The sequence below is a fragment of the Babylonia areolata genome, chromosome 26, assembly GCF_041734735.1.
Source record: "Babylonia areolata isolate BAREFJ2019XMU chromosome 26, ASM4173473v1, whole genome shotgun sequence".
NCBI classification, from domain to species: Eukaryota; Metazoa; Mollusca; class Gastropoda; order Neogastropoda; family Buccinidae; genus Babylonia; species Babylonia areolata.
Window position 1 is genome coordinate 7,280,994 of NC_134901.1, and position 18,050 is coordinate 7,299,043.

Genomic DNA, 18,050 nt, shown 5'->3' on the forward strand with positions numbered 1-18,050 from the left:
CAGGTACTAGTACAATCGTTTAGAGTCAGTCGGGTCCAATGACTGTGAATTTCATGTATGATGTCAGACATTGAATTTGTTAATGTCTTGGCTGTATGTTTAGTTGTTGTTTTTTTGCAGGTTTTTTGTTGTTGTTTTAGGGGTCTGGGGGGGGTGCTGTAGTGAGGATGTGTTTGTGTGAGTGTGAATGTGTATATGTGTGAGGAGATGACAGTTGCTTTTCCTTTTGTATGCACCACATGTTTTTTTTTTAGCACGTTAACATTTCAGTGGAAACATAACATTTCAGTGGAAACATAACATTTCAGTGGAAACAAACTCAGGACCCAGATGAATCTGTTGTGACAAAAAAAAACACAAAAAAAACCAACAACCAGAAGCAAACAAAAAAATAATACAATAGTAAAGTACAGTAAAATACAATGGTGGTAGAAAAAGGCGTTCAGTATGATCAGTCTTTTAGACCCAGAGAGAAAATCGTGGTCCTGTTGCCACCACATTTCTGTGTTTGTTCATTTATGTGCTTCTTTTTCCTATTAACTCACTCAGTACGGCCAGTCCACTCTTCTACTCTACACAGACCCCTCGGATGTCCAGCTGGTGTCTGAATGACCCAACCTTTAGCTTCCATCGTCAGAATTGTGGTATTCTTTGTCAACATTCACCTCTTCGGTATAAGAGCCTTCCGCTTGCAATATTTTGATGATGGTAATTTGGGCGAAACGCTGTTAGCATCGTCTCTTTCGCCGTGTGTATGGAGAGAGTTAAAAAAAATAATTATGAGAGTAGTATGTAAAATAATTTGAGCAGAAATGTATAGTCTTGTAATACATATATATTCCCATTTCTTGTTATTGTTATTTTTATTTCAAAGACTATGAACAAGTCAGCAGACAAGGAAGCAGAAGATAAAATGTGACATATGCTTTGTGTCTTAGGATATAATTGTTCACGGTAAATTAACAATGTTTGACTTGTTGGTGACCTCTGAACAGGAAAATGAAGGGGTGAGAATTGCCGTCACTGACATTTGAAATTAACAACTGGTTGACACATCATGGACTAATTGTTGTTGTTCTTGGGGCAGAGGGACCACGTCATATGTAACTTTTCAGTGGATTTTGCTCCTTCTTTGGATCTGTGTACAGCATTTGATTTCTCACAATAATGATGGAAACCAGAAAGCATTGGCTGCTATATGTAGAGCAGAATGAAATGGTGGTTGATTTGGAAATCTGCAGTGAGCATAACGATGGTGTGTTTTTGGGGTTTTTGGGGTTTTTTTTAGTTTTATTTGATCTTTTTTTTAAGTTTGTTGTTGTAATGACTCCTGTAGATTAACAGTTTAAGAAATCTTTTTTTGTTTTGTTTTTGTTTTGTAAACTCATTAATTTTGTTATCTGATACATGTTAGTGTGACTTGACTTCTTTTCTGTCCTGAATGAAAAACCATTTTTGAGCTGACTGCTTGCCTTTTCCTGTGTCCCTTTCACTCTGGGTGTTGCTGCTGGTAACCGTGATTCCAGGTCCTGACACTGCATGCTGCATTGAAACTGAAAGTTGCTTTCTCTTCTTTCATTTCTTTTCACACGAGTGCACACAGAGAGGCACGCATACTCACACACGTACATCAACACACACACATGATCATGCAGGCATGTGTGTACACACACACACACACAAACACACACACACACACACATGCACAGACATGCACACACACACACACACACACACACATGCATGCATACATGGTGCACACACACACGCGTATGCACACACACACACAGTTGCAAATAAACAATACACAGCACAATGACATCCATGCTTTCTGGTTCTCATGAAGAACACTTCTGTTCTTCACTTCTAATCACACACACACACACACACACACACACACACACACACACACACACACACACACACACACACACACACACACACACACACACCTGTGAAACTCGGCGCCCAAGTTGTGGGATTTGTGGTGTGTTTTGTTCCGCTACGCACCTGTACAATGCGTCCTCCTCTTTCCGTCAGCAATGATGAGCATGAGAAAGACAGGATCACAGAGCACACCCTGCCAGCATTCTGACTTCCTGATTTTTTTTTTTTCTCAAGGCCTGACTAAGCGCGTTGGGTTACACTGTTGGTCAGGCATCTGCTTGGCAGATGTGGTGTGGCGTATATGGATTTGTCCGAACGCAGTGACGCCTCCATGAGCTACTGATACTGATACTGATACTCCCTGATTTGAGCATCGGTGGGAACAACATGGGATCATGTCATGCAGTTGAATAGGAGTTTTTGTTTTCCTTATATGATTATTTATATTGGTTTCAGCAGCTGCTGTCTCTGGTTTGTTTTGTTGTTTGCAGTGTCTGCTTTGCTCTGTGTGTGTGTGTGTGTGTGTGTGTGTGTGTGTGTGAAGTGTTCTCACCTTCCTTTGGTTTCGCTTCCGTTGTGTGGGGTTGAAGTGCTTCTCTCCCTGGGTTTCCGGTGTCCACCCTCCCTCTTCCATCCTTCCTCTCTCTTCTTTCCCCCTCCCCCCCCCCCCCTCACTGTGTTCACCCCCCATCCCTCCCCACTCCCAAGGTCATCACCCCCACCCCCTTCCCTTCACTGACAACCCTCCCCCTACCTCCCTCCTCCTCCCCTTCACTGACAACCCTCCCCCTACCTCCCTCCCTTCCTCTCACTCTTCATCCCCACCCCCTCCCCTTCACTGACAACCCTCCCTCCACCCTCCTCCTCCCCTTCACTGACATCCCTCCCTCCCTCCCTCCTCCTCCCCTTCACTGACAACCCTCCCTCCACCCTCCTCCTCCCCTTCACTGACAGCCCTCCCTCCCTCCCTCCTCCTCCCCTTCACTGACAACCCTCCCTCCACCCTCCTCCTCCCCTTCACTGACAAACCTCCCTCCCTCCTCCTTCTCCCCTTCACTGACAACCCTACCTCCACCCTCCTCCTCCCCTTCACTGACAACCCTCCCTCCCTCCTCCTTCTCCCCTTCACTGACAACCCTACCTCCACCCTCCTCCTCCCCTTCACTGACAACCCTACCTCCACCCTCCTCCCCTTCACTGACAACCCTCCCTCCACCCTCCTCCTCCCCTTCACTGACAACCCTCCCTCCACCCTCCTCCTCCCCTTCACTGACAACCCTCCCTCCCTCCGTCCCCTTCACTGACAACCCTCCCTCCACCCTCCTCCCCTTCACTGACAACCCTCCCCCCACCTTCCTCCTCCTCTTCACTGACATCCCTCCCTCCACCCTCCTCCCCTTCACTGACAACCCTCCCTCCACCCTCCTCCCCTTCACTGACATCCCTCCCTCCACCCTCCTCCCCTTCACTGACAACCCTCCCTCCACCCTCCTCCCCTTCACTGACAACCCTCCCTCCACCCTCCTCCTCCCCTTCACTGACAACCCTCCCTCCACCCTCCTCCTCCCCTTCACTGACATCCCTCCCTCCACCCTCCTCCTCCCCTTCACTGACAACCCTCCCTCCACCCTCCTCCCCTTCACTGACAACCCTCCCTCCACCCTCCTCCTCCCCTTCACTGACAACCCTCCCTCCACCCTCCTCCTCCCCTTCACTGACAACCCTCCCTCCACCCTCCTCCTCCCCTTCACTGACAACCCTCCCTCCCTCCGTCCCCTTCACTGACAACCCTCCCTCCACCCTCCTCCCCTTCACTGACAACCCTCCCCCCACCTTCCTCCTCCTCTTCACTGACATCCCTCCCTCCCTCCTCCTCCCCTTCACTGACATCCCTCCCTCCACCCTCCTCCCCTTCACTGACAACCCTACCTCCACCCTCCTCCCCTTCACTGACAACCCTACCTCCACCCTCCTCCCCTTCACTGACAACCCTCCCTCCTCCTCCTCCCCTTCACTGACATCCCTCCCTCCACCCTCCTCCTCCCCTTCACTGACAACCCTCCCCCCTTCACTGACATCCCTCCCTCCACCCTCCTCCTCCCCTTCACTGACAACCCTCCCCCCACCCTCCTCCTCCTCCCCTTCACTGACAACCCTCCCTCCACCCTCCTCCTCCCCTTCACTGACATCCCTCCCTCCCTCCTCCTCCCCTTCACTGACAACCCTCCCTCCACCCTCCTCCTCCCCTTCACTGACAACCCTCCCTCCACCCTCCTCCTCCTCTTCACTGACAACCCTCCCCACACCCTCCTCCTCCCCTTCACTGACAACCCTCCCCCCACCCTCCTCCTCCTCTTCACTGACAACCCTCCCTCCACCCTCCTCCCCTTCACTGACAGCCCTCCCTCCACCCTCCTCCTCCCCTTCACTGACAACCCTCCCTCCACCCTCCTCCTCCCCTTCACTGACAACCCTCCCTCCCCCCTCCTCCCCCCCTTCACTGACAACCCTCCCTCCCTCCGTCCCCTTCACTGACAACCCTCCCTCCACCCTCCTCCCCTTCACTGACAACCCTCCCTCCCTCCGTCCCCTTCACTGACAACCCTCCCTCCACCCTCCTCCCCTTCACTGACAACCCTCCCCCCACCTTCCTCCTCCCCTTCACTGACAACCCTCCCTCCACCCTCCTCCCCTTCACTGACAACCCTCCCTCCACCCTCCTCCCCTTCACTGACAACCCTCCCTCCCTCCCCCTCTCACAGTCGTCACCCCCACTCCCATCCCTGGTTGGTTGGGACAGGTACTGGTCAGGTGGCCGGGTCTGCAGACTGCTTGTTTGTGGGTGGTTGTCATGGTGATGTCGGATGACGGTGGGGTGCTGGCAGGATGGTTTGTTTTGTTTGGTTTGTTTTGGTTGTTGTTGTTTGTTTTTTTTGTCTGTCTCCAGTGCTTCGATTCACTGCCCAGGTCAATATTCTGGTTAAATTCAGCTGTGGTTTGTCATGATTTCTGCAAGCAGTATGGTCGTAATCAGCAGTCATGTTTTTTTTGTTGTTTTTTTCTGTAAACTTCCCCTTCTTCACAGTGTTGAGAATCATTCAGTTTTTAGCTCTGTCATGCATGAGAGTGAGGAGTGGCCATTTGCACAAACATGTTAGGATGTGTGCACAACCAAATGTGTGCATGCGAGAATGTGCATTTATTTGTTCATTTATTCATATAGATATGTATTTATGTTTGTGTTTGTCTATTCATTCATTTATTTTTTTATATTATTTATTCATTTATCTATTTCATTAAAATCCGTTGTTTTGGAGCTTTGTCATTTGGAACTGTACTCCTTGGTCCTGCTTTCCCCACTGTGCTGTGATCCACATTGACCATTGAACCTAGCAGGACACACATATACGTGTCGATGCTCTGTCCCATTCCCCAGCTGACGGTGAAGGAGTGAGTGTAAAGAGTACCTCACTGTCCTCGACCTGTACAGTTCTTCCTGTCAGCAAACACCCCCACCCCCTACCCTGCCCTTCCCCTCCCCTTCCTCTAGATTGTCACTGAACAGCATTGGCACCAGCACACTGTCAGTGACACCAGCACACTGTCAGTGACACCAACACACTGTCAGTGACACCAGTACATTGACACAGCACACTGTCAGGGACACCAGCACACTGTCAGTGACACCAGTACATTGACACAGCACACTGTCAGTGACACCAGTACATTGACACAGCACACTGTCAGTGACACCAGTACATTGACACAGCACACTGTCGGTGACACCAGTACATTGACACAGCACACTGTCAGTGACACCAGCACACTGTCAGGGACACCAGTACATTGACACAGCACACTGTCAGTGACACCAGCACACTACCTGCCAATGACACAGCACACTGTCAGTGACACCAGCACACTGTCAGGGACACCAGCACAATGACACAGCACACTGTCAGTGACACCAGCACAATGACACCAGCACACTATCAGTGACACCAGCTCGCTGTCAGTGACACCATTACACTGCCAATGATACCAGCACACTGCCAATGACAACAGTACAATGACACAAGCACACTGCCAATAACACCAACATGCTGGCAATGACACCAGCACACTGTCAGTGTCACCAGCACAATGACACAGCACACTGTCAGTGACACCAGCACAATGCCAGTGACACCAGCACAATGTCAGTGACAGCAACACAATGACACCAGCACAATGTCAGTGACAGCAACACAATGACACCAGCACAATGTCAGTGACAGCAACACAATGCCAGTGACACCAGCACACTGTCAGTGACAGCAACACAATGACACCAGCACAATGTCAGTGACAGCAACACAATGACACCAGCACAATGCCAGTGACACCAGCACAATGCCAGTGACACCAGCACAATGTCAGTGACACCAGCACAATGTCAGTGACAGCAGCACACTGTGTGGTGTGGTCGCCAGGTGTCCAAACTGTCCAGCAGTCTGCAGCGCCTTCAGCTGTCGTCCAAAGACACCAGGGACATGCTGACCAACGAGGTGGGTGGACAGGTGGGGCTGGGCATGGGCAGTGGTGGGAAAGGTGACCGTGTCACTCACATGGACAGCTTGCATCTGTGTGTGTGTGTGTGTGTGCGTGCGAGGGAGTCAAAATACTTGAGTTCCTCCGTGTGACATAATGAGAAAAAATCAAACCAATCCCTCTCTCTCTCTCTCTGTCTCTCACTGACTCACACACACACACTCTCTCTCTCTCTCTCTCTCTCTCTCCTCGCACACACACACATCTGCACACGCACACACATACACACACACACAAGTGCTCACTCACTCACTCACTCACTCATTCACATGCAAGCACATGTATGCGCTCAGAGGGAAAAGGAAATGTAGAATCAACACTGAATGAGCCAGTGTCCTGAAGGGTGAGGGTGGTTGATCTGTTCTTTGGTTTGAAGGACAGGCCCTTGTCAAAGAAGCAGTACAGCAGGGGTGATAGCTGAATGGTTTGAGCGTTGGACTTTCAATCTGAGAACCTTGGGTATGATTACTGTCAAAGAAACAGTACAGCAAGCATAATAGCTGAATGGTTTGACCATTTCATTTTCAATCTGAGAACCTTGGGTATGATTACTGTCAAAGAAACAGTACAGCAAGCATGATAGCTGAATGGTTTGAGCGTTGGACTTCCAATCTGAGAACCTTGGGTACGATTACTGTCAAAGAAACAGTACAGCAAGCATGATAGCTGAATGGTTTGACCATTTCATTTTCAATCTGAGGACCTTGGATATGATAACTGTCAAAGAAACAGTACAGCAAGCATGATAGCTGAATGGTTTGACCATTTCATTTTCAATCTGAGGACCTTGGATATGATAACTGTCAAAGAAACAGTACAGCAAGCGTGATAGCTGAATGGTTTGACCGTTCTACTTTCAATCTGAGAACCTTGGATATGATTACTGTCAAAGAAACAGTACAGCAAGCGTGATAGCTGAATGGTTTGAGCGTTGGACTTTCAATCTGAGAACCTTGGGTATGATTACTGTCAAAGAAACAGTACAGCAAGCGTGATAGCTGAATGGTTTGACCGTTCTACTTTCAATCTGAGAACCTTGGATATGATTACTGTCAAAGAAACAGTACAGCAAGCATGATAGCTGAATGGTTTGACCGTTCTACTTTCAATCTGAGAACCTTGGATATGATTACTGTCAAAGAAACAGTACAGCAAGCATGATAGCTGAATGGTTTGAGCGTTGGGCTTTCAATCTGAGGGTCCAGAGCTCGATAACCAGCTGAACCCTGGTTGGTTAATTAAGGGTGGGGATTTTTCTGATCGCTCCAGGTCAGCATGTATGCAGACCTACTAGTGCCAGTGCCACCTTCATGTGTGTACACGTGCTCCTGTGTGTGTTTCGGCTCCATCGCTGCTTGTGCCAGTTAGCTTGTGCTTTGACTGCTGTAGTGTCACAGCTAGGTCATCACAATGGAGCAGTCATGATTATCAGGATGGCGTTTTATGATGATATTTTCTTGTCACTTTGCTGATTTAAAGCGGGTTTTCTTCTGATTAAGAGGTCATTGTTCTCAGTTGTCTTTGGTTTGTTGTTATTTAGTCATTACAATTTATTATGAGTTTAAGAGGTGAGTGCTTTTATGTTGGCAATTACGTATTTTGAATTTTTTTACCATGCAAAGTGCTTTTACAAATTGATTAAAAAAAAAGAAAAAAGAATACATACATATATATATATATATATAGATATTAAAAAAAAATTTTCTCTTTTTTCTGAAGGCATTAAAGTGATTTGATTGATCAATGCCACATCCTCATGCAAAGGTGACATAATGTGAATTTTCTTCTTTTTTTTTTCTATGTGGACATGAAAGTGATTTGATGGATGGATGGGTGGACTGACTGACTGATACCACGTTCATGTGTGAAGGTGGCGGAACACAAATTTTCCTTCTTTTTTTTTTTTTTTTTGATAAAGAAATTAAAAATGATTTAATGAATGGACTGACTAATGACATGTCCCCGTCTGAAGGTGGCGGAACACAAATTTTCCTTCTTTTTTTTTTTTTTTTTGATAAAGAAATTAAAAATGATTTAATAAATGGACTGACTAATGACATGTCCCCGTCTGAAGGTGGCGGAACGCAAATTTTCCTTGTGTTTTTTTTTAATGAAGAAATTAAAAATGATTTAATGAATGGACTGACTAATGACATGTCTCCGTCTGAAGGTGGCGGAATGCAAATTTTTCTTCTATTTTTTTAATGAAGAAATTAAAAATGATTTAATGGATGGACTGACTAATGACATGTCCCCGTCTGAAGGTGGTGGAACGCAAATTTTCCTTGTGTTTTTTTTTAATGAGGAAATTAAAAATGATTTAATGGATGGACTGACTAATGACATGTCCCCGTCTGAAGGTGGCGGAAGGCAAATTTTCCTTGTGTTTTTTAATGAAGAAATTAAAAATGATTTAATGGATGGACTGACTAATGACATGTCCCTGTCTGAAGGTGGCGGAACGCAAATTTTCCTTGTGTTTTTTAATGAAGAAATTAAAAATGATTTAATGGATGGACTAATGACATGTCCCCATCTGAAGGTGGCAGAATGTAAAATTTCCTTGTGTTTTTTTTATGAAGAAATTAAAAATGATTTAATGGATGGACTGACTAATGACATGTCCCCATCTGAAGGTGGCAGAACACAAATTTTCCTTGTGTTTTTTAGTGAAGAAATTAAAAATGATATAATGGATGGACTGACTAATGACATGTCCCCGTCTGAAGGTGGCGGAACGCAAATTTTCCTTGTGTTTTTTAATGAAGAAATTAAAAATGATTTAATGGATGGACTGACTAATGACATGTCCCCATCTGAAGGTGGCGGAACGCAAATTTTCCTTGTGTTTTTTTTATGAAGAAATTAAAAATGATTTAATGGATGGACTGACTAATGACATGTTCCCGTCTGAAGGTGGCGGAACGCAAATTTTCCTTGTGTTTTTTTAATGTAGAAATTAAAAACGATTTAATGGATGGACGTACTGACTGACTGATGTGGTATCCTGGTGTGAAGGTGGTGGAACATGAATTTTCCTTGTGCTGCTTATGACGATATTAAAGTGATTGGATGGATGGATGGACTTACTTACTGATGGCAGTGTCCACAATATGAATGTGGCTGAACGTTAATTTTCCTTCCATTTTCATGTTTCAGTTTCAGTTTCTGAAAACTGAAACTCTGTTTTCATGAAGACTTTAAAGTGATTTGATTGATGGATAGATTGACTGACTGACATGCCACGTCCACAAGTGAAGGTGGCAGAACAAGAACACTAATTTTCCTTCTGTTTTTCATGAAGACATTAAAATGATTTGATGGATGGATGGGTTGACTGACTGATGCCACGTCCACAAGTGAAGGTGGCAGACCGCAAATTTTCCTTGTGTTTTTAATGAAGACAGTAAAATGATTTAACCCTTTCACCGCCAGTCAATTTAGAGTAAAAAAAAAAATTCTGTTGTGGTATAAACACAGAAAAGACAGTGGCTAAGAATAGCTGGGGATTCCCCCTGCGATGTGTAGAAAATATGGCCTATTCTTCCGCCGAACATTAAGAGCAGTAGGTTCATGGATAACAAACTAATGAACAGTCACCTTTCAGTGACATGGGTCCTCTACCATGCCTGTGCATAAATACGAGCTTGGCGGTGAAAGGGTTAATGGATGGATGGACTGATTGACTGATGCCACGTCCACGTCTGAAGGTGGCAGAACGCAAAATTTCCTTGTGTTTCTTATGACGACATTAACTCACTCAGTACGGCCAGTCCTCTCTTCTCCTCTACACAGACCCCTCGGATGTCCAGTGGGTGTCTGAATGACCCAACCTTTAGCTTCCGTCATCAGATTTGTGGTATTCTTTGTCAACATTCACGTCTTCAGTATAAGAGCCTTCCGCTTGCAATATTTTGATGATGGTAATTGGGGTGAAATGCTGTTAGCGTCGTCTCTTTTGCCGTTCGTATGGAGAAAGTTAAAGTGATTTATTGGGTGGACTGACTGACGGCGTGTCGCGGGGTGCAGGTGGCGGAGCGGACGGACGCCCTGGTGAAGCTGAGGAACGATACGCGGGCAGCGGAGGAGAAGCTGCAGGACGCTCTGACCAGTCTCCAGCACCAGACCGACCTCACCGCACAGCTCCGCGAGGAACTCAAACAGACCAAGGCCAAGGTCAGAGGGCGGGCCGCAGCTGTGTCTGCTTGGGTGTGGACAGAACGCGTTGTTTATGTGTTGTGGCTTGGTTGTCTGTCATGTATACGATTTATTTGTTGGATGTTTTATTTGTTAACATTGTTTTACAGTGTGTGTATATGGTTTTAAACATATGCACTTAATTTGCTGGGTTTTTTTTTATTTGTTTGTAAACATTGTTGTACAGTATCTAATTGTCTTACCACATGCACATGTGTGTGGGTGTGTTTTTTGGGGTTTTTTTTAGTCTATCGTCAGCTACTATGAGTTCTTATTCGACTTGTTTTAATGTCTTTTACGGTGCGTTTGTTCATCTTATATTGGTGTTAACAACGAGCCTGTGACTGCCACACGTTAATTTTCTATGTGGACTGAAGAAATGTTTTTGAATTTGAATTTGATCAGTGTTTGTTCCACAGACCCAGGAGGTACAGCTGAAGCTGGACGAGGCAGACAGAGAGAAACAGCAGCTGCAGAGTCGCTACACTGCTCAGGCCAGGGAGGTCAGTACTGCTACACACAGGTAGAGGCACGTAAAGACAGGTACACAGGTACAGGCATGTAAAGACAGGTACACACAAGTACAGGCATGTAAAGACAGGTACACACAGGTACAGGCATGTAAAGACAGGTACACACAGGTACAGGCATGTAAAGACAGGTACACACAGGTACAGGCATGTAAAGACAGGTACAGGCATGTAAAGGTAGGTACACACAGGCACAGGCATGTAAAGACAGGTACGCACAGTTACAGGCATGTAAAGTTAGGTACGCACAGGTACAGGCATGTAAAGGTAGGTGCACACAGGTACAGGCAAGTAAAGACAGGTACACACAGGTACAGGCATGTAAAGACAGGTACACACAGGTACAGGCATGTAAAGGTAGGTACACACAGGTACAGGCATGTAAAGACAGGTACGCACAGGTACAGGCATGTAAAGACAGGTACAGGCATGTAAAGACAGGTACGCACAGGTACAGGCATGTAAAGACAGGTACGCACAGGTACATGCATGTAAAGACAGGTATGCACAGGTACATGCATGTAAAGACAGGTATGCACAGGTACATGCATGTAAAGGTAGGTATGCACAGGTACAGGCATGTAAAGGCAGGTGCGCACAGGTACAGGCATGTAAAGACAGGTACGCACAGGTACAGGCATGTAAAGACAAGTACGCACAGGTACATGCATGTAAAGACAGGTACACACAGGTACAGGCATGTAAAGACAGGTACACACAGGTACAGGCATGTCAAGACAGGTACGTACAGGTGCAGGCATGTAAAGACAGGTACGTACAGGTGCAGGCATGTAAAGACAGGTGCACACATGTACAGGCGTGTAAAGACAGGTACGCACAGGTACAGGCATATAAAGACAGTTACGCACAGGTACAGGCATGTAAAGACAGGTGCACACAGGTACAGGCATGTAAAGACAGGTACAGGCATGTAAAGACAGGTTCACACAGGTACAGGCATGTAAAGACAGGTACGCACAGGTACAGGCATGTAAAGACAGGTACAGGCAAGTAAAGATAGGTACACACAGGTACAGGCATGTAAAGACAGGTACAGGCATGTAAAGACAGGTACAGGCATGTAAAGACAGGTGCACACAGGTACAGGCATGTAAAGACAGGTACAGGCATGTAAAGACAGGTGCACCCAGGTACAGGCATGTAAAGACAGGTACGCACAGTTACAGGCATGTAAAGATCGGTACACACAGGTAGAGGCATGTAAAGATAGGTACACACAGGTACAGGCATGTAAAGACAGGTACACACAGGTACAGGCATGTAAAGACAGGTACACACAGGTACAGGCATGTAAAGGTAGGTACACACAGGTACAGGCATGTAAAGACGGGTACGTACAGGTACAGGCATGTAAAGACAGGTACGCACAGGTACAGGCGTGTAAAGACAGGTACGCACAGGTACAGGCATGTAAAGATAGGTACACACAGGTACAGGCATATAAAGACGGGTACGCACAGGTACAGGCATGTAAAGATGGGTACACACAGGTACAGGCATGTAAAGATGGGTACACACAGGTACAGGCATGTAAAGACAGGTACACACAGGATAGAGAGAAGCAGCAGCTGCAGACTTGCTACACCGCTCAGGCCAGGGAGGTCAGTCCCCCCGCACCCCTCCACTCACCTCCCACAGCCACACACCGCTACACACTGCATGCTACACACAGGTACAGGTACAGACAGGTACAGGCATGTACACAGGTTCAGGCAGGTACAGGCCTGTGCAGACAGGTTCAGGCATGTACACACAGGTACAGACTTGTGCAGACAGGTACAGACATATGCACACAGATACAGACAGGTACAGATTTGTGCACACAGGTACAGACTTGTACAGACACATACAGTCTTGTGCAAGCAGATACAGACATGTGCACACAGGTACAGACAGGTACAGACTTGTGCAGACAGGTAGACAGGTACAGACTTTTGCAGAATGACATGTACAAACAGGTACAGACAGACAGGTACAGACAGACAGACATGTACAAACAGGTACAGACAGACAGACATGTACAGAATGACATGTACAAACAGGTACAGACAGACAGGTACAGACAGACAGACATGTACAGAATGACATGTACAAACAGGTACAGACAGACAGGTACAGACAGGTACAGACAGACAGGTACAGACAGACAGACAGACAGATACAGAATGACATGTACAAACAGGTACAGACAGACAGGTACAGACAGACAGGTACAGACAGAAGGTACAGACAGACAGACATGTACAGAATGACATGTACAAACAGGTACAGACAGAAGGTGCAGACAGACATGTACAGAATGACATGTACAGACAGGTACAGACAGACAGGTACAGACAGGTGTGGTGTGTGCAGATTGACCGGCTGCAGACGGAGATCCAGGAGCGTGACCTGGCTGCCTCCCAGCAGGAGACGCTGTACCGGTCTGACCTGGCCGACCGCGAGGAGGAGATCTCCCGCCTCAAGGCCGACTTCAACGTGCTGCACGAGAAGGTCGCTCAGAACGAGGGCCAGGTAAGCAAGCAGCTCTTCGTCCACTTTGCTGCTTTGATTTATTAAACAGCAATAATTAATAATCAGGTATGTGACTAAAAAAATATATGCCCGAGTGTCTGTATATGGAATATGACATCTTAAAATCAGAATACTGTTGAATTGTATATTGTTATTTTATGTCTTATGTCTGATTTTAGTGTGCTATTTTATGCCTGTTTTATGCATATCCTTTAACTGTGATTTCGTATTGCTCACGTATGGCTGTGTTGATGTATGTATGATTTACTCTAAGCTACCTTTTTAAAGGTTTCTGTTGTTGCTGTTGTCTACTGTGATTATTTATTTTATGCATGGGTTGACCCTATGTTGACATCTAAACATTTGATGTCTTTTATGTATGCATGTTGAATGGCTGTGGTTTTAGTGTATTGTTTGTGTGTTTTATACACCACAAATGAATTTCTCTTGCTGAGATGATAAAGTATTGTGCATTCTGTTTGCTTTGGTTTGGTTTGGTTGGCTTGCGTTTGGTTTGGTTTGGTTTGAAAGTCACTGTCGTTAAGAAAGACCCGAAGTGTGTGTGGGGATTATGGGCACAAAGTGCAGTAATCCATGATTGATGTTGAGTGATGGTTTCTTGTGATGTGTATGACATCAACAGCTGTGTTCGTTGCACAGGAGTGATGAACAAGGAGCTGTGATGACGGTGGTGTGTGTTGTCCACAGCATTGTGGTGTGTGTTGTCCACAGCAGTGTGGTGTGTGCTGTCCACAGCAGTGTGGTGTGTGTTGTCCACAGCAGTGTGGTGTGTGCTGTCCACAGCAGTGTGGTGTGTGTTGTCCACTGCTGTGTGGAGTGTGCTGTCCACAGCAGTGTGGTGTGTGTTGTCCACAGCTGTGTGGTGTGTGTTGTCCACAGCAGTGTGGTGTGTGTTGTCCACAGCAGTGTGGTGTGTGTTGTCCACAGCTGTGTGGTGTGTGTTGTCCACAGCAGTGTGGTGTGTGTGTGTGTTGTCCACAGCAGTGTGGTGTGTGTGTGTGTTGTCCACAGCAGTGTGGTGTGTGTTGTCCACTGTGTGTTGTCCACAGCAGTGTGGTGTGTGCTGTCCACAGCTGTGTGGTTTGTGCTGTCCACAGCAGTGTGGTGTGTGTTGTCCACAGCAGTGTGGAGTGTGCTGTCCACAGCAGTGTGGTGTGTGTTGTCCACTGCTGTGTGGAGTGTGCTGTCCACAGCAGTGTGGAGTGTGCTGTCCACAGCAGTGTGGTGTGTGTGTGTGTGTTGTCCACAGCAGTGTGGTGTGTGTTGTCCACTGTGTGTTGTCCACAGCATTGTGGTGTGTGTTGTCCACAGCAGTGTGGTGTGTGTTGTCCACAGCTGTGTGGTGTGTGTTGTCCACAGCTGTGTGGTGTGTGTTGTCCACAGCAGTGTGGTGTGTGTTGTCCACAGCAGTGTGGTTTGTGTTGTCCACAGCTGTGTGGTGTGTGTTGTCCACTGCTGTGTGGTTTGTGTTGTCCACAGCTGTGTGGTGTGTGTTGTCCACATCAGTGTGGTGTGTGTTGTCCGCAGCAGTGTGGTGTGTGTTATCCACATCAGTGATGACGGTGGTGTGTGTTGTCCACTGCTGTGTGGAGTGTGTTGTCCACAGCAGTGTGATGTGTGTTGTCCACTGCTGTGTGGAGTGTGTTGTCCACAGCAGTGTGATGTGTGTTGTCCACTGTGTGTTGTCCACAGCAGATTGGTGTGTGTTGTCCACAGCAGTGTGGTGTGTGTTGTCCACAGCAGTGATGACGGTGGTGTGTGTTGCCCACTGTGTGTTGTCCACAGCAGATTGGTGTGTGTTGTCCACTGTGTGTTGTCCACAGCAGTGTGGTGTGTGTTGTCCACAGCAGTGATGACAGTGGTGTGTGTTGTCCACTGTGTGTTGTCCACAGCAGTGTGGTGTGTGTTGTCCACAGCAGTGATGACGGTGGTGTGTGTTGTCCACAGCTGAGGTCCCGGGAGGAGAACATCTCCAGACTACAGCTTCAGGTGGGGGACCTGCAGGAAGAGCTGAGGAGGAAGGACACGGACCTGCACAAGATGGAGATGGACCTGGTGGCGGTGGACGAGGAATGTAAACGTGCCAGTGACCAGGTCAGTCACAGTGGCCCTCTTCCCGCTGCCTCATTGTACACACGGTCAGGTGATACCTGTTTTTTTGTTTTTTTTTGTCAGCATCAACCATTGCACCTTGTGATATGGTGTGCCCGGTGTGTGGCCCGTTGTATGCGGAGTGTTGGCCTGGAGGTAATGCGTTCACCTAGGAAGCGAGAGAAACTGAACGCACTGGTATTTTCTCCCCCTCGTTTAGACCTTGAGTGGTGGTCTGTACGCTAGTCATTTTGATGAGACGATAAACTGAGGTCCTGTGTGCAGCATGCACTTAGCGCATATTAAAGAACCCATGGCAAAAAAAAAAAAAAGGGGGGGCTGTCCCCAGGCAAAATTCTGTAGAAAAATCCACTTGGATAGGAAAAGAAGTAAAATTGCAGGCAGGAAAAAAAGAAAAGAAAAAAGAATGCCGCACTCCAATATAGAAATGCACTCTCCCTGGGGAGAGCAGCTCGAATTTCACACAGAGAAATCTGTGGTGACAAAAAGAGTAATATAACAAAATGCAATACAATACAATGCAATGCAATGCAATGCAATACAATGCAATACAATCTGTCAACCACATTACGTCATGTGATACAATGTGTCCATTGTGTGGCTAGACAGATCTGTCAATATGCTCTGGAGAATCAGAATAGTATGGAGGTTGATACCCGAACTCAAAAAGTATGACACTCTTGGCAGTGAGGACACAGGATACTTCAGTCAACCACTATGTCTACAGCCTTTGTGGGTGCAGTTGATGTCTAGAGAGGACCATCCTTTCACAAACACTGGCAGGTTTGCGTAACAACAATCATCAAGTGGATTCATGAATGTAAGAGATGAACAGAGCAAAAGATGTGACGGCACAGCGTGTGAAGAGAGTTCTGATGATCGACGTCAGGTCCTCCAAATCGACTGCACCTCGAAGTGTAAACATGGCTGCAGCAGCAACAGTGACTGACCCACCAGTACTGTTTGCCAAATTTGATATTTTTCACTTTTTTCAATTTTTTTTATCAGTTTGAAGTGTGCTTACAACATGCTGCAGCCTTATGTATTGTTAGAATCAGAATTAAACCATTACAATATTGGAGGGTGTGGGAGGGACGCTCACTCAGTCTGGCTCCATGACTAAGCCATTATTGTCATTAGTAGGGGGCTTAGTAGGTGGTGTCCTAAGTATGTTAAATCAGAACAGGCACCACTGAACATCACCTCACCGAAGTGACTCAGAAGCAGTGCAGGGTCTCCTGTGGTGTATGGCCTCCTGGCGACCTAACATTGATGATTCCCTGCGGACTGCCGACGCCGGAACTGTGACGAATGAACCTGGGTGTGGCCTTGTATGGGGGAATCCAAATGAATGGTGTGGGAGTAATGCCTCTGAAACAGTGCAGATGATGGGGCAGCAAAAAAGAAAAAAAATATTGGAGGGTGCACCCTGTTATATGATGTCTCTTGTAGTCAGTAACTTATGGCATATCAGGTGTATGAAGAACAAGAGAAGACAATATTCTTTCTTTTCTGGAATAATTGATAAGCAGTTGTGTGCTTTTTTGTCGTCCAGTCCCCACCCTTAATAGGGTCAGTACTATGTAACAGTGCAAGGTAAAACCCAGAGCATGTAAATGGAAAACCTCTATGTGATCCATTCACTCCATGTGTGTGTGTGAGAGAGAGAGAGAACAGAATAGAATATTTTACTGTCATAAAACCTTTAGGTTTATAAAACAGAATAAAACATAAACATCAGCATATTATGAAAAGAAACATTTTTTTAACAAATTTCACCAGCTTTGGCTGTAATTCTTTTTGTGAGATCAGTTCCCAAAGCTTGGCATTTGGACAACATATATCGGTTAAGAATCTGTTTCTGTGAATATTGTATTTTACACAATTGTCTTAAAGATTGATCTCATCTTCTAGACTCTTACAGGTAGCACATGGTGTTTGCTGTTTCGGAGTATTTTTATACCTTCCCAGTTCTTCTTCATTCATGGGCTGCAACTCCCACATTCACTTGTATGTACACACGAGTGGGCTTTTTCATGTATGACCGTTTTTACCCCACCGTGTAGGCAGCCATACTCCGTTTTTGGTGGTGTGCATGCTGGATATGTTCTTGTTTCCATAACCCATCAATCAGTGACATGGATTACAGGATCTTTAACATGCATATTTGATCTTCTG

General features: G+C 46.4%; 1 protein-coding gene across 9 annotated transcripts in view; it reads left to right on the forward strand.

Annotated features, from left to right (window-relative positions):
• Positions 1 to 18,050, forward strand: part of LOC143300695 (uncharacterized) — a 163,792-nt gene that overhangs the window by 69,078 nt on the left and 76,664 nt on the right. For all 9 annotated transcript variants that reach the window (XM_076614547.1, XM_076614543.1, XM_076614544.1 and 6 more), the window contains 5 exons: positions 6,360 to 6,434; positions 10,507 to 10,653; positions 11,094 to 11,177; positions 13,581 to 13,739; positions 15,708 to 15,854. In XM_076614547.1, the coding sequence (XP_076470662.1) occupies positions 6,360 to 6,434; positions 10,507 to 10,653; positions 11,094 to 11,177; positions 13,581 to 13,739; positions 15,708 to 15,854 (612 nt within the window). The remainder of the gene's footprint in view (positions 1 to 6,359; positions 6,435 to 10,506; positions 10,654 to 11,093; positions 11,178 to 13,580; positions 13,740 to 15,707; positions 15,855 to 18,050) is intronic.